At 54.8% G+C, this 15,014-nt stretch overlaps 1 protein-coding gene across 1 annotated transcript; it reads left to right on the plus strand.

Annotated features, from left to right (window-relative positions):
* The first annotated feature begins 4,156 nt into the window (after positions 1-4,156).
* On the plus strand, positions 4,157-8,399 carry LOC142060161 (cytochrome P450 1A5-like). The gene is made up of 7 exons (XM_075099875.1): positions 4,157-4,345; positions 4,987-5,853; positions 6,245-6,371; positions 6,935-7,024; positions 7,113-7,236; positions 7,634-7,720; positions 7,975-8,399. The coding sequence occupies exons 1-7, from the start codon at positions 4,172-4,174 to the stop codon at positions 8,279-8,281; spliced, it is 1,776 nt and encodes a 591-aa protein (XP_074955976.1). The 5' UTR covers positions 4,157-4,171; the 3' UTR covers positions 8,282-8,399.
* Positions 8,400-15,014: the final 6,615 nt, after the last annotated feature.

Genomic DNA, 15,014 nt, shown 5'->3' on the forward strand with positions numbered 1-15,014 from the left:
AACCTGCCGTCACATGACCGAAGCCTAATCAAAGCTGACGTGCGTCCAAACTCCGAGATAACTAATCTAGACCCACACACACGCGCACCCCTCCCCGCAGGTGGCAGGAGAGGGGCCACGCAGCCCCCCGCTCCCACCCACGCGTGGGGTGCGGGAGTCCCGCTCCCCTGCGTGACCCACGCGTGGGGAGGCTGCAAGGCGGCCGGCGAAGAGAGAGAACGAAAAGGGGAGGGGGGTCCCGACGGGTCGGGCGGGGGGTGCCGGTGTCCCCCGTGGGTTACAGCCCCACGAGGAGGCATCGCGTGCGAAGCGGGCGGGATGTTTGGGCAACCCGCGCCGCCCCGGTCCCTCCAGTCACGCTACCGGCAGGATCTTAAAGGCGCCGGTCTCGTACCCCGGTTCCGCCCCTGTCCCGGATTCCCACCCCTCCACCCCGGGCAGCGCCTCGATTCCGCTTCTTCCCCTGCCTCCGCAGCCCTCGCTGCAGGCACCCGGCCCCATCCAGCCCCCGCAGCCCCGGGATATTCCAGGTGCCTGGACCCGCGGAGCGTGGGAAAATAGCCCCGGTGTGCGCGGTGCTGGGCAGGAGAGGGGATTTACCCACCCCCCCACGGGGCTCCGCGAACACGCAGTGATGAGCATAGACTCCCCCCTCCCCACTGCGGTGCTTTAGCGATCCGCCCCCTCCGCGGGGGCTTGCCCGCCGGTACCCTCCGGTAAAGCAGAGGGAGGAGAGGCGGGAGGGTTGGGGGTGGTGTCACCGATCGGTGCGTGTGTGTCCCCGTCCCCTCCCCGCAGCTGCGGGGCCACTCTGCTGGCCCACAGCCCGGATCTGGTCCCCGCGGGGAAGGGGGTGGCGGGGCAGCCCTCGCTGCTCCGGACCGGTTAAAGATTGTCCAGGTTCGCGTGAGAAGCGGCCATGCCCTCTGTCACCTCCTGTCTCCTGGGGACACAGTGGCCGGGAGGGGGAACGGGGGGGGGGGGCGAGGTGGCACGGGGATGGGGCAGGGGGTGAAGCCGGAGATGGGGGTTCACGTCGGGGGGCGATGCTTGGGGGACCAAGGAGGGTCTCGGGCAGAGTTTGCAGGTCCTGTCCCCCCAGCCCCCATGAGGTGACAGGCAGGGCCTGCCCTTCAGGGAGGCCAAGGGGGACCAACCTGCACCCCAAATCTCACCCACCTCCTCCATCCTCATCCCTGGCCCCAGCCTGGCAACCGCGGGATGGGAGAAGGGCCGGGGGAGGGGCCGGGGAGGTCCCGCGGGTCCCGCCCCAGCGGGGGGTCCCAGAGGTGACACTGGGGACATCGCGTGCGAAGGGGCTCTGGACAGAACCGGGAGGGCCGCCCTGGTCACTCGCAGTCACGCTATGGGGGGGCGGGGGGAAATGCCTTTTAAAGGACCAGGGCGGTGGCCCCGCGTCCAGGAGCCTGGCCCGGGGTCAAAGTGGCGCCGGAGCAGCTCAGGATCAGCCTGCCGCGGTTGGCTGGGGGCGGGGGGGCTCCCCAGCACTGGGTACACTGTCGGCTTGGTCCCCTCTGCCACCAGATGCTGCCATCACCTGCAAGGGGACAGCAGCCCCCCCTGCTACGCATGTCCCCCTGAGAGGATCCAGGCGTCCTAGCCCTCTTCCACCACGGGGAAGGGGGAAGACAGTAGTTTTCCACGGTGCAAAGGCGGGGAGGGTGTCTCAGGCCACCACCAATTTCCCCCTTGGGGTCCAGGGGACACCGAACGGTGCCCCTGACTGCTCCGACTGTCCCAGGCAGGGCTGTCCATCCCCAGGGCACATGCTGTGCAATGCCCCCGCGTTGCCTTTCCCCACCAGAAAGCTTGGGAGAGGGTCTGCTCGGGACACACGGACCATGCAGGACTCGTCGATCTAGACCCACACATACGCGCACCCCTCCCCGCAGGTGGCAGGAGAGGGGCGGAGATGTTTCCACGCATGCTTGCACACACCGTGGCACCTCGTAAAACACGGACAGGCACCCATGCCCACAGCTCCTGGCGAACCCATGTCCCTCCTGTCATGTGTAAGGCTGGTGTGTGTGCATTCACTCCATCCATAGGTACACCCCTACAGGCATGTTGCTGCACATACAGATGACACACACAGGTTGCACATGCAGAGCTCATGCGTGCCTGTGCTCTCCTGCAGTGCACACATGCACGTTTTAACACACAAACTGTGTGTCCAGTGCACACAAACATGCTGTAGGTTTCTTATATCTGCATAAATAACTTGCCTACAAATGCACAGCACATTTGTGCTCTTGCATGTACGTATTTGCACATGTTCACATACATGCATGTTCTGCCACATGTACAGATAGATGCCTGCAGGCACCATAGTCCTCTTGCTCACGTAATATCCTTGCATGCACATGCTGGCATGACCATATACACTAACAGACCCACAGGCATGCAGCCGGGATCCTCCCCAGCGCAGTGACCCATGGAGGGAAGCCAGGTGCATCTTGTGTGAGCCCTGCCAAGGGCAGGGGACCGGCAGCGGCCCTCTGGCTGCTCCCCTAGCCAGCTTCAGGGAGCCAAGGGCTCAGTGAGAGGCGGTGGCTGGGGTGGGAGCCCAGCACTGGGTGAGGATGTGTTTGGGGCTTGAGGCTGCCTGGCACGCAAGGCAGCAGCTCTTAACGCTGTTCTCATCAGGAGGCACCCAGCCCTTGCAGGGCTTGGTGGTGAGCATGGAGGAGGCTGAGGGAGGCAGAGAAGGGGATGGGGGGATAGAAGATCGATAGGTAAGTCCTGGGGAACCCCTCTTGTGTTCCTGATGCAGCTCCAGGACCCTCTCCAGCTTCTCCAGCGCTTTGGGACATGATGGATCAGGAGGGGCTGGTGCATGCTCTCCATCAGTGAAAGGCCACTGAGGTCCAAAATACTGCTTGAGGGGCATAAATCTGCCCACCCCCATGCAGTGGAGCCAGGTAGATCCACAGGGATGAGAGATAATGGCCAGATCCAGCCCACGAGACAAGCCCCACATTATCCTGCTCCTGTGAAATCCCAGCCTGCCTCCCCAAAAGTGCTCCCAAGCATCTTCCTCACTGGGAGGCATTGCCTGGCAAAGTCGGGGCTGGTAGGTCTGCAAGGTGCCTAGCAATTATCCGAATGAATATTAGCAGCCAGGGTTTTGTAACTGGTCTTGCCAAGCGTTAATGAACAGCATCCTTGCTATTAATGAGCCCGATTAGACCAGATGTTGAAAGCCTTTATTAAATATTAGCTCAGCTTTTACTTGGATCAAATTCCCACTGTAGTTTTCAAAGACTGAATGAAACTTAGGGCTGAGCCCCAAAGCTCTGCCTCATTCCTTATGGCTGATCAATATTCCCAGCTTATTCCAGCTGCACTTCCCAAAATCCTGAATTTTGCCCCAGCTTAAGCAGCAGCCCCACTTGCTCCCACATCTCCTGCCAGGTCGCACGCTGTGTTTTCAAAGGGATGAACTGCCCCAGCCTTGCCCTATGCTGTCCCTTTCACCTCTCCTATCTCTCTGGCTCACCTCCTCCCCTCTGCCCCACCACTCCTCTCCCTCACTGCCTGTTTGACACAGAGGAGCTGGGGGAAGTGAGCCAGCCGCCTTCTCACGCGAACCTGGGCAATCGTTAACCTGAGCCTGGCTCTGCCGCTGGGCCAGAAGGTCTTGCCACCTCCACGCCCGGGGCACAGAGACCTGCCATATGATTCCCCAGGGTTGGAGAGGGCTGTGGCCACGGATGCCTTGCTGCAAACACATCTCCTTGCTGCTGGAAGCGTCCAGAGCCTGCAGCTCCCAGAACCTCCAGAATGGCCATGGAAGTAACAGTCCTTTCTGTGTGCTGGGAACAGTCTGATCAGCCCAGGAAAGGTCTTTGGGGGACAATGCTGGCACCTACATGCCATGAGGCAGTGATGCCAAGAGTGTGTCCTCCAACCTCCCCAGGGCAGAGCTTTGGGACCGCCTTCTGCCTCCCAGACCAGGGCTCTAGGGCAGGCGTGTGCCCTGGGCAGGAGAAGTCACCATTCATCCCCCAGAGCCTGTCTGAGCTGAGAAAATAACTTCCCTGGCTTCTTGGGCTGGCTCCAGCCAGGCTCAACCCCATTTGTTAATGGGTAGCTATTCCCTGGGGCTTTCATGCCGTGACCCCCCAAGAGATAAGCACCTGGCTGTGCAATGAGGGGAGCACATATAAAGCTGTGTTCTCCCAGGTGGGAGGAGAAGAAGGTCCAGGTGGCAGAAGAGGATCCCCTCTGCTCCCCGGGGCAGGCAGCTGCCAGACACCCTCTGCCTATCTTTGCTAGTAGCCACAGGCATAAAACCAGCCCTGTCTATCACAAGGATCTGCAGGTAGGGGGGGGTGTGTGTGTGTGTCTCTGTGTGTGTGTGTGTGTGTTTTTGAACATGGGTATATGACCAGAAAGGTCATATTTGGGTCTGAAGGAGAAATTCATGCACCAGGCTCTCCCCTCCCTCCCCTGCCCACTCAGTGAGCCATGCGTTCCTGCAGGGGAGCCCCACGGCATTGCCGCTCCCCATGCCCCTACACACTGGTGGCCACCCAGCAGATCCAGCCTCCTGGCTATATATCCTCACAGATTTGGTGGACATTGTGACAGCTTCACTGAGGAGTTGTTGTTCCTCTCCTCCTGCCTCCCTGCGTTTTTTCTGAGTTGCAGTTTTCTGTGCCTTGTTGCAGACACTCTTGCCTGGGCAGGAGCCATGGCTGTACCAGTGGGTGCTGGGGTATTTGGCAGGGGAAGGGGTGCCATCAGGGGCTTCAGGGAGGCTGAGGTTCTTCTTAAGTGATGGGTGTGTTTGGAGTCTTTATAGGTCTCCAACTTTTGTGCCTTGCAAGCCCCAAACTGCTGCTCCATCACCCTGAACTGTTTAAGGGCACTCAGTGCCCTTTCTTACTACCTGGAATATCTGCGGGTCTCAACCTCTTGCTAATCCTGTCTCTTTGCCACACTTCTGGTTAACTCTTTTAGGGTTTCTGCATGCCAGCAGCAATGAAGGCTGCAATGTCTCTGGTGGAAAGCCAAGGTATTGTTTCAGCCACCGAGGTCCTCCTCGCAGCTGCTGTCTTCTGCCTGGTCTTCCTGCTCATCCAGTCCCCGCAGCAGCACGTGCCCAAGGGGCTGAAGAGCCCCCCAGGACCAAGAGGCTACCCCATCCTCGGCAACGTGCTGGAGCTGAGGAAGGACACGCATCTGGCCCTGACCAGGCTGAGCCAGAAGTATGGGGATGTGATGGAGGTCAGGATTGGCACCCGGCCCGTCCTGGTGCTGAGTGGGTTGGACACCATCAGGCAAGCATTGGTGAAGCAAGGAGAAGACTTCATGGGGCGCCCTGACCTCCACAGCTTCCAATACATTTCAGATGGTCAGAGCCTGGCCTTCAGCCCTGACTCAGGGGAGGTGTGGAAAGCCCGCAGGAAGCTGGCCCAGAACGCCCTGAAGACCTTCTCTGTTGCCCCCAGCCCCACCTCCTCTTCTACCTGCCTCCTGGAGGAGCATGTCTCCAAGGAGGCTGACTACCTGGTCATCAAGTTCCTGCAGCTGATGGATGAGGGGAAAAGCTTTGACCCTTACCGGTACATAGTGGTCTCTGTGGCCAATGTCATCTGTGCCATGTGCTTTGGCAAGCGCTATGACCACAACGACCAAGAGCTGCTCGATATAGTGAATGTAAGTGACCAGTTTGGGGAAGTGGCTGCTTCTGGCAATCCTGCTGACTTCATCCCTCTGCTCCGGTGTCTTCCCAGCCGCACCATGAGTTTATTTAAAGATTTCAACAAGCGATTCCTCCATTTCCTACAGAAGATTGTCAAGGAGCACTACAGGACCTATGACAAGGTAAGAGCTTGCAGGACCCTCACCTGCACCAGAGATGCGTCCCCACTCCCTGCCTCTCTCTATTAGCAAGTTGGTTTTCTTCTTGCAGCAAGTGTCAATGGACATTTATGTGCTTGCAGGTATTGCTGCATTTAGCAAGTCCAGCTGTAGTCTCACTCACCCGTAGTCTTTCCATGTGCAATCCAGTACTGCAGTCCTCCTTCTCCACAGCCCTCCTTCTCCACATTCCCTTGTTTCATAGGTTGCAAAAGCAGTAGGTACCATAGGGGCTGAAAGACGATGTTCTCCAGAGCTCATATGACCCTGGGCTCCCCCAGCATCAGGCTGTTGCTCAGTAACACCCATTCCCCCGCTGGTTCTGCTGCCATGACTTGTCTTCTTTTCCCCTCAGAACAACATCCGAGACATTACTGACTCTCTCATTGAGCAGTGCCTGGAAAAAAAAGTGGAAGCAAATACTGCCATGCAGATCCCTAAGGAGAAGATCGTCAATCTTGTGAATGACCTCTTTGGAGCAGGTATCTTTATCCAGCAGTCCCTCAGCAACTGCAGATTTTCTCAGGCTCCTAGTCTTATAGCTCTGTCTGACCCATCTTTGTCCAAAATCAGGCAGCCAGTCTGGGTTTAAGCACTTGTTCTCTGGCTCACTGGTCTTCCTCGACATTTCAGGGACACACCTAGAAACCAGCATGGGACCTTGGCTCTGGAAAGAGGCTTCAGGGAAAAGGAAAGGGCACAGCTTATACCTCAGTCAAGCTTCACAAGCCAGGGTGTCTTTTCCTGGTTGAGGGAAATGTCTATTGACTGATTCATCTTTGAGTTACTCTGTGGAAACTCCCCCGATTCCAGAGAAGTTACACAAACCTAACATAACCCAAGGGTGAATCAGGGTGAATGAGAGCAGAATATTTTAGCAAAGTTTTCTCCAACAGGATAGAAACCCAAGTCTTACAGTGTGCCCAAGATGTCCTCTGCCTCCTTAGCCATCCACGACTGCTCCATGTGATGCTTAGGCAGCAAGCCAAAGCATGTGCTCTGCGTGTTGTGCATACCTCTTCTATGTGTTTTCTGCTTTGACCAGGCTTTGACACTGTGGCAACTGCCTTGTCCTGGAGCCTCATGTATCTCGTGACATACCCCAACATCCAGAAGAGGATCCAGGAAGAACTAGGTGAGTCCATGAACCTGCTTCCTCCAGGGCCAGAACTTCTCTGGAGAGAGCTGACCCCAGCCTACTCCCTCCTCTTGACTTCCCACAGACCAGACCATAGGCCAGGAGAGGAGACCGAGGCTGTCGGACCGGGGCACGCTGCCCTACACAGAAGCGTTTATCCTGGAGATATTCAGGCACTCCTCCTTCCTTCCCTTCACCATCCCACACAGGCAAGTGCTGAAGTTGCAGAGGAGGTGGAGGGACAAGGTGGGCTTGAGACATCTTGTTACAGCCACGCTGGCAGCAATGTGGTGAGAGGCAGAGAGATTATTATTGACTTGTAGAATGATGGCTTCATCATGGACACGGGGTGCTCACAGCTCTTGTGCAGGGCAATGTGAGAGCTCCCAAAGAGCAATCCTTGCCTTCTGCTGACTTCACTGAAGATACTCCACCCAGCTCAGGTAGGGGTTGCCCAATCCAGCTCACGGACAATGCAACTGCCCCTCATAAAGCCATCTTTGGGATGCATCCTTATTTCAGCAGTATCAGGAGCAAACTAATAGTCCCCTGAGGATGCAGAAGAGCCTTTTTGCTTCGCAAACTCACAGTCATTTCTATCTCCAGCACAACCAGGGACACGGTGCTGAACGGCTACTACATCCCAAAGGACCGCTGCGTGTTTGTCAATCAGTGGCAAGTGAATCATGATGAGTAAGTACCTTCAGAGGCAGAAAGCCTCCTGCACTCTGCACTAACATGCAGGCCACTTCCTGCACAGTTATATTCCTGTGCAGACATGGGGTGAGCCTGCTTTAAAAGAAAAAGGAAAAGGTGAGGTATCTACTAAATTCAGGGATATTTTTACGGACAGCTGCCCCTGATCCCTCTGAGCTACCACCTTCCAGTGTCCTCTTACACCCATGGCTAGGAGACATCATCTCAGTATCTGATGTTTTCCCCTCCAGGAAACTTTGGAAGGATCCACTGACCTTCGACCCAGAGCGTTTCCTCAATGCTGAAGGGACCGAAGTGAACAAAGTGGATGGGGAGAAGGTGCTGCTTTTTGGCCTGGGGAAAAGGAAGTGCATTGGAGAACCCATTGCCAGGTGGCAGGTCTTCCTTTTCCTGTCCACCTTGCTCCAGCAGCTGGAATTCAGTGTCTGCAATGGCAAGAAGGTAGACATGACCCCACTCTATGGACTGACCTTGAAGCACAAAAGATGTGAGCACTTCCAGGCCAAACAACGTTCCCCCATGAAGAGCACCAACTAGAGCAGTGGGCTTATCCATTGCCCAGACATCACCAGGAGGCTAAGATCTGGGTGTACTTGTAGCAAAGCTCGGTCTGGTACAACTTTATGGGATGATATAATAAATGAAGCCTTGTTCACTTTGTAGCATTTCTTGCCTTTTTAATTTTCCAGCATTTCTAGTGTTGGATACTCCATCAAACATTGGATATTCCATCACATCTAGTGTTAGAACCACAAAGCACATTTATGGGGTGTGTGAACTGTCTTTGGCTAGAGGGAAAGAGAATGTACCCAAAACCACATGGTCTGAATACCATTAGGCTATATTCTTTTGGAATTGCTCTTTGATAGCTGAAGGACAGCCAACCCATGCCATATTCCCACAGCCTCCATTGATGTTTAAGAGCTTGGCTGAAATGATGGCCAAATCTTGGGTGGAGATGAGGATGATGTTATTGAGTCCAGCCAGTATCACAATTACCAGACTAATCAGAGGACAAATTTTCAGTGTTTGAAACTTACCTTCACTGTAGTTGTGTCTGCAGGGAAAAAAAGCCCTTGGAAATCTTGGAAAAGCACTAATACTTCTCCGGGTCCTCTAAGCACCTGCTCCCTTGTTTCTACACTGTGTTTTTAATTGGCTAGCTGACTTGTCATGTCACGCTAAGATCCCATTCAGGAGAGGTTTATCTTTGTCCATAGAGAAGCTCAAAGGACTTTAGTGCCTCTTTGAGAATCTATCAGGCGACCTTGCACCAGGGGTTTTCCTGCTGCTCAGATTACTTTCTTCAGAAAAATGACAGGGATCCTTCAAATGAACCAAGCTGGAGGAACGCCTCCCTGGAGGGACCAGTGTGTTGGAGCACTTCAGCCACCTTAAGCCTCATTAGCCACAGTCCCTGCTGGCCCTGAAGGCTCCTCTCATCGCTGTAGTCACCAGATGTTTCTGTGCTGGGCCAGTGATGGCTGTGAAGGGTTTGTGTCTTACCATGACTGCGATGGCTGCCAGTCCCACTGTGCACCCGGCACGAGTTCTGCAGTCCACCTGGGGTGAGAAGGTCTACTAAACCCAAGAGGCTCTCCCTTGCTATTGAGAAAGTCAAGCTGCTGGTATTCTGGGCTGGAGCAAGGGTGTTTTCACAACGGAGCAGAGAAGGAGAACAGGACTTTCTCCAGCTGAAACCCAAGAGTTTACATTGGCTGCCAGTCAACCCATGCCAGCAGAGCCAGATGTCTCCTCTTCAACTTGCACGCAAAGACATATTAGCCAACCCAGTACCTGGCAAGCAACGATACAGGTATAACCATCCAGTGCAACAGGCACCACTCTTGAATCTGTTCCCATGGGTAGCATCTGCTCAACCATAGCCCCAGACCCTGACCAATGAGAGCTCCTTTCAGGTCCAAATACCAATCATTCATCATGCATTGCACAAAAACTTCCAAGAAGAGACAGAAATGAAAGAGTGTGTTGGGGAAGAAAATAGGGAAGCCGATTGCCCAAGATTTCAGGGAGATTCCAGCTAGAGCAGGGAGGTGTTCAGACCTGCTAAACAAGCCTGAATAAAAAGGAGTAACTCTGTATGTCCAGGTCCTGCCTGGTCACCAATTTGTGATGAATCATTGAGATGACACAGTCTCAGACCCACCTGAATTCACTGAACCAGACCGAGTAGCCTCACTCCATGTCACACTGGCTTTGTCTTCACCACTCAATGTCACAATCCCAATATTGCAGGAAAAGCAAGGGTGAGGACCGGAAGGTCCAAACCGTGGTTTGAGTTGCAAGCTATCAGAGGCCTTGGAGGAAAAGTGGAAGGATGGTTTAGGACAACTCATGAGGTCCATCAGCCAAATAACATCTCCCCTACCAGTCACAAGAGCCATAGGTCAAGGCAATAGTCATGAACCACCTTTCCACAAAGGACATCCCAAAGCTGGCATTCATCCACTGAAGGGGAAGGTGGGATCATCCTGGATGTGGATCTGGGTGTCTCAGTGCCTAACCTGGTGATTCAGAAGGGCACCAAGACTGACAGGGACTCAGCAGCAGCATGGCACGTCACCCCTGTGGGGTGGAGAACCTCTCATGGACTTGGTCCGGTGACTCCAGCTGCAGTGGGAACATGCGATGCTGATGCTGGCATAGGACCAGAGGCCCTGTTTGCTGGAGCCATTGCGTGACTCTCTTGCCCTGAAGGCTGGCTGTGTTTGCTGATAAGGCCACAATAAGCAAGGGCAGATATAAAGAAAGAACAGTAGGAATTTTTTTTCTCTTTGGAGAGGAGTGCTTTATAGCCCTGGGGCAGATAAGCAGATTAATATTAACATTACTAAGGTGAAACAGCCCCTTGTTGGTGGAAGGTCTGCCCAAGATATATTTATCATGGGATGATTACCTCCCCTGGGGACACTGCTGCCAGACTCCATTGGGTACAGGCTGAAGACCAGAGACCTGGGTGAAAAAGTCACCCCAGTGTCAGGATGGAGAAGGGGAAGGGAAGAGGCTCAAGGGGAGAGAAATAAGTAGGCGGTTATCCTTCCCCACGCAGCCCTTCTCTTCATGGTGTCGAGGCAAAATGCCCCACTTTACAAAGCTGCAACTTCATTTGGCATCTCTCCCTCCCCCTGATGCCAATGGAGACTTCCCATGCAGCTGTGGAAGACCTTTCTGGGCAGCTTGCACAGGCAGGAGGACCCCCTGATACCTTGGTCTGATGTCCCTGCATGCACACATCTCCTTGGACATCCTGGCCCATTCAACAGTCTAGTGACCCCAGGTGAGGTCCCACTTTTCTTGCTGGGGATGCCACCCTGATCCCGAGTCCAGGTGCTCTGCCTGCTCCTGGAAAATACGGTTGGACATGAAAGCTGAGCAGACTCCTTTACCAGATATTTTCTCTGCCTGGTGTCTTGGCAGCCACCAGCACACAGGGAGGAGAGCGGTGAGCATGGCCCAAGCATTAAACAAGGTACCCCAGCTCTGCACTGCTCTTTGCTCTGGAGCGGAGCTGCACCCCCAGATCCACTCCCTTCACCCAGGGACCCTCTGCGAGGAAGGGACAGGGCACCCTGCTCCCTTTCAGGGGTGCAGGAGCTCTTCACCTCCTCCTCTTCCCCATTGCCTCCTGACTATTGTAATGAAAGCCCCAATTGCTCACAGTAGGTAAGGGGCTCCAGCTCCCTATCTTTGTCTTTCACTTAATCTTCCTCAGTTAAGCCCTCCAATTACTCCCTGGGTAGCTTGCAAGTGCCATGAGGTCGTGACTGGAACTGGGGCGGTGATAAGTCAGGGGAGCTTTTATCACCCCATGGCCAAATGCTTTTATTGTTAGTTTTAAAATGAATCAGCAGACCAGCCATGGTAGCTGGGCTCCGGCTCTGCTTTCAAAGTGGTGGACGCTCCCAGATAGCTCATTCCTGCCAGGAAAGGTTCAGGAAGCTGCACAACTTAGCCGTCAAGCTGAGACACCTGCCTGGTGCTAGCATTCAGGGTGGTGGCATCTCCTCACCAGGAAAACCTGCACCCAGCCCCAAAACGGGCTAGAGGAGCCTCTTGTGGCTCTTCCTCTCAGATGGAAGGAAAAGGGGAATTGCTCCAACACTTAATGACCCTTCGTGTTAAAAGCACATCCTGTATTTCTAACTTCTTTCCTTTGGCTGTTTGTTTATTCTCCCATGAGATCTGTTATTGGGAATCGTCTCCTTAAGGGGATTAACTCTTGGGTGTCTCCCTTGTGCTTCTTGTCCCCAACAATGGTGACAGTCCCTGGACATCAAAAATATAATCTCCTGGTGCCTAGAGCTTAAAATAAAGCTCTAAATTGCACCTTAAACTCTGTATTTCTGAGCCATGCATGCTTTCTTTCTGCCAGTGGTTTTGGGAACACCTCCCTCTGAGCTGGTAGCAGCTGATCCTCTAAGCATGGTGGGCTTTGCCCTAGCATCCCGCTTGCCCCGTTGCACGTCAGACCTTGGGAGCTCCTTCCCATGGAGAAGGAAAACGCCAAACATCACCCTTCTCCTTGCAGTTCTGCTTCTGGGAGAAAGCTGGGCTCCCCCATGCCCTGAACCCCAGGAGCAGCTGCTTCACAGTGGGGATAATGGCTGGTTTCTGCCTTTTGGGGGAGAAAACCTCTGCTCAGCCTTTAAGACTGGGCAGCTTCTGGGGTGCTGGAGCTGGTGGGACCTTCCTCTGGTGAAGTTTCCTTCTGCGGTGGGTTGAAGAAGATGCTGATCCTCTGCTCAACCCCAGCTAGACCTGTGCATGGAGAAGAGCTTGAGATGACATAGCTGGCCACAAGCTGGCCATGTGAAACTTGCTAAGTGGCTCTGCCCCTATTTTGTGAGGGCTCCCAAATTAGTACGAATCTTTCTTCCTCCTCCCACCCTTCACCTCCATCTTCTCTCTGGAAAGCAGACAATGTGTGGGCTGATCAAGTGCCCCATGTCATCAGAGGTACGAGTTACCTGTTCATCAGAGAACATGAAAGCGGGTAAGGATGGAGTTTGTCCCTGGTTTAAGAAAGGAACAACAGAGATGCAGAGATAACTGCTCCCTGCACACAAAGCACTGACAGAAGAAAGCTCCGGGCTCCTGGGAATGGCCTCACACCTGGCTGTCCCCCCACCCTGGTATGGCCATGGGCATGATTCTCCATGAGGGGCAGGAAAAAAAGGGAGAGATGGGGAGCAGCCCTGGAGACACATCTCCACAGAGCTGGGAGTCACCAGGTCACACAAGCACTGGCAGCATGAGCCAAAAGCCTGTGGAATTTGGGGTGCTCCTCAAACCCAGCCTCAGCAGCAGGAGACAGGCTGGACAGCCAGGATGCATCCGGGGCTGGCAGCCACCTCTATGTGCCCAAAGTTGGCGCAGGGCACCAGCTACCACAGAGCAAGGGTATATCTGGGGGGGTCACACAGGTGGATGGGCTCTCATCTCCCCCCCATAGGCCCTTTACTAATTGGCCCCATAGTAAGGGGTCCCAGTTGACCACTCCAGTCTCGTGCCCCTAAAATCAGCTCCCTGAACCCCATCAGGGTAGGTAAAGCAGGACTGGTGTTAACCCCACCCCACGCCGGGGAGGGGCGGACACAGGCAGAGTGGGGAGTCCAGCCTGATCCCACGCTAGAGGTGAAAACCAAGAGATGAGAGACGGCAACCCCAACCTGCTCCCTTTTGGCTTTAATTAAAACCATCCTGGAACCGAGGGTTCTCCAGGAGAGGCTTTGAAATGAGGCTGCCCTCTTCACCCAAGAGGGTTTTTGGGGCTGGCACGGGGGAGGAGAAGCCCCCCGAAAGCCAGGGCCAGCTGCTAGCACTGTTGCAGAGGGAGGGGGTAGAATCCTAATTCACTTTGGTATTTCCAAAGCATTTTTCCCCCCCCCCTTCATGGGCTCCACGAGTGCCTTTTGTTGCTGAGCAGAGAGGAACAAGGGGTTTTATCACTGCTCGGAGTTTTTTTGGGGAAGCCCATTTGGGGAGGGGGATCTATAGGGGACCAACCCCCCTGCAGAGCATCCCATGTCCCCCATCACACTAGCTCTGGGAGCTGCAGAACCAGCCAAACCCGGTTCCCTTCAGGGTTTTTTTCAGCTCGAAGGTGAATTCTCCAGGGTCAAATGAGCTGGAAGCTTTTACGCCAGCTTTCTTCTGGTGTTCCCAGCCACCGCCTGTGGATTCTCCCCTGTCTAGTACATCCATGGCAGCAATCCTCCCCTTTCCCTGCCCACCACTTCTCATGCAGCCTGCGCTGCCTGGATCCCTCGGAGGCAACAAACCTGCTGCCCGGCAGGGACTAAACCAGCCAGGGTTGCAGAGAAGAGGCAAATCGCCCATACTTTGCTCTCTTAAGCAAAGGAATGTCGCCTGGTTGGGAACTTATTCTCAGCTCCTCCTTGGCCACAACATGCTCTGTTGCTTTTTTTTTCCCCCCTTTCTATCATTTTCCCTTTCCCTGCTGTTTCCCACCAGCTAAAGGGCCCCCTCTCCTGGTGCAAGGCAAGAAGGCCACCCACGTCTCCTGGCGTGGCCAAATTCATCCGTCCCTTCCAGCCAGGGGATCACCCACCCTCAAGCCAAGACCCTTCCTAGGAAAAAGTCCTGGCCGGGACATTGCAGCAAGCTGCACCCAGAAGATTTCCCCTCCGGGTCTCTTGCATGGCCCAGCCTCAGCCATCATTACCTGTGTGACCCTTCCAGCCATCCCTGGGGATGCTGATGGTCTTGGGGCTTTGGGGGTGAGAAAAAAATGCCGACAGCAGCTCTGAGCACTCATGTCTGTGCATTTCCTGGGGTATTTCTCTATTCCTAAGTCTGATGGAATGGGAAAGCCTGGGACTGGGCATGATTCCCCACCAAGCTGGGTTCATGCCTGGTCTTTTCATCTGAGACCCACCAGCCCCATAGTGCTTCCCAGCCCCAGGGAGGAGGGGCTCCTGGATCTGGCAGTGCAAGGAAGGGCCTTTCTGGACTTCTAGTTACTATTAAGTTAAAAATCAGCTCAAAATTCCCACCTGCTGTTGGGAACACCTGGAGGGAAAAACCAGAGTCTCAACCCCCCTTTCTCCATGGTCTCTGGTCCCCGTGGCTGTGTCACCCCTGTGTACTGCCCACCGGGTGGGGACCTGCGCAGCAGGGGGGTGGGGGGGACAGCCAGCAGGGCTGTGTCTGTCCCAGTGGATGAGACCTGGCAGGAAGAGGGCAGGCAGGAGCAGGCAGCACTCTGGCCCTGAGCTGCAGGCCACCT

Source organism: Phalacrocorax aristotelis, chromosome 7, assembly GCF_949628215.1.
Source record: "Phalacrocorax aristotelis chromosome 7, bGulAri2.1, whole genome shotgun sequence".
In the NCBI taxonomy this organism is placed as follows: Eukaryota; Metazoa; Chordata; class Aves; order Suliformes; family Phalacrocoracidae; genus Phalacrocorax; species Phalacrocorax aristotelis.

Bases quoted from the DNA above. Each gene is read 5' to 3' on its own strand.
- LOC142060161 (XM_075099875.1), top strand. From the start codon at position 4,172: ATGAGGGGAGCACATATAAAGCTGTGTTCTCCCAGGTGGGAGGAGAAG. The intron at 5,854-6,244 runs GTAAGAGCTTGC...TTTTCCCCTCAG, and splicing joins ACTACAGGACCTATGACAAG to AACAACATCCGAGACATTAC. The intron at 7,025-7,112 runs GTGAGTCCATGA...GACTTCCCACAG, and splicing joins GAGGATCCAGGAAGAACTAG to ACCAGACCATAGGCCAGGAG.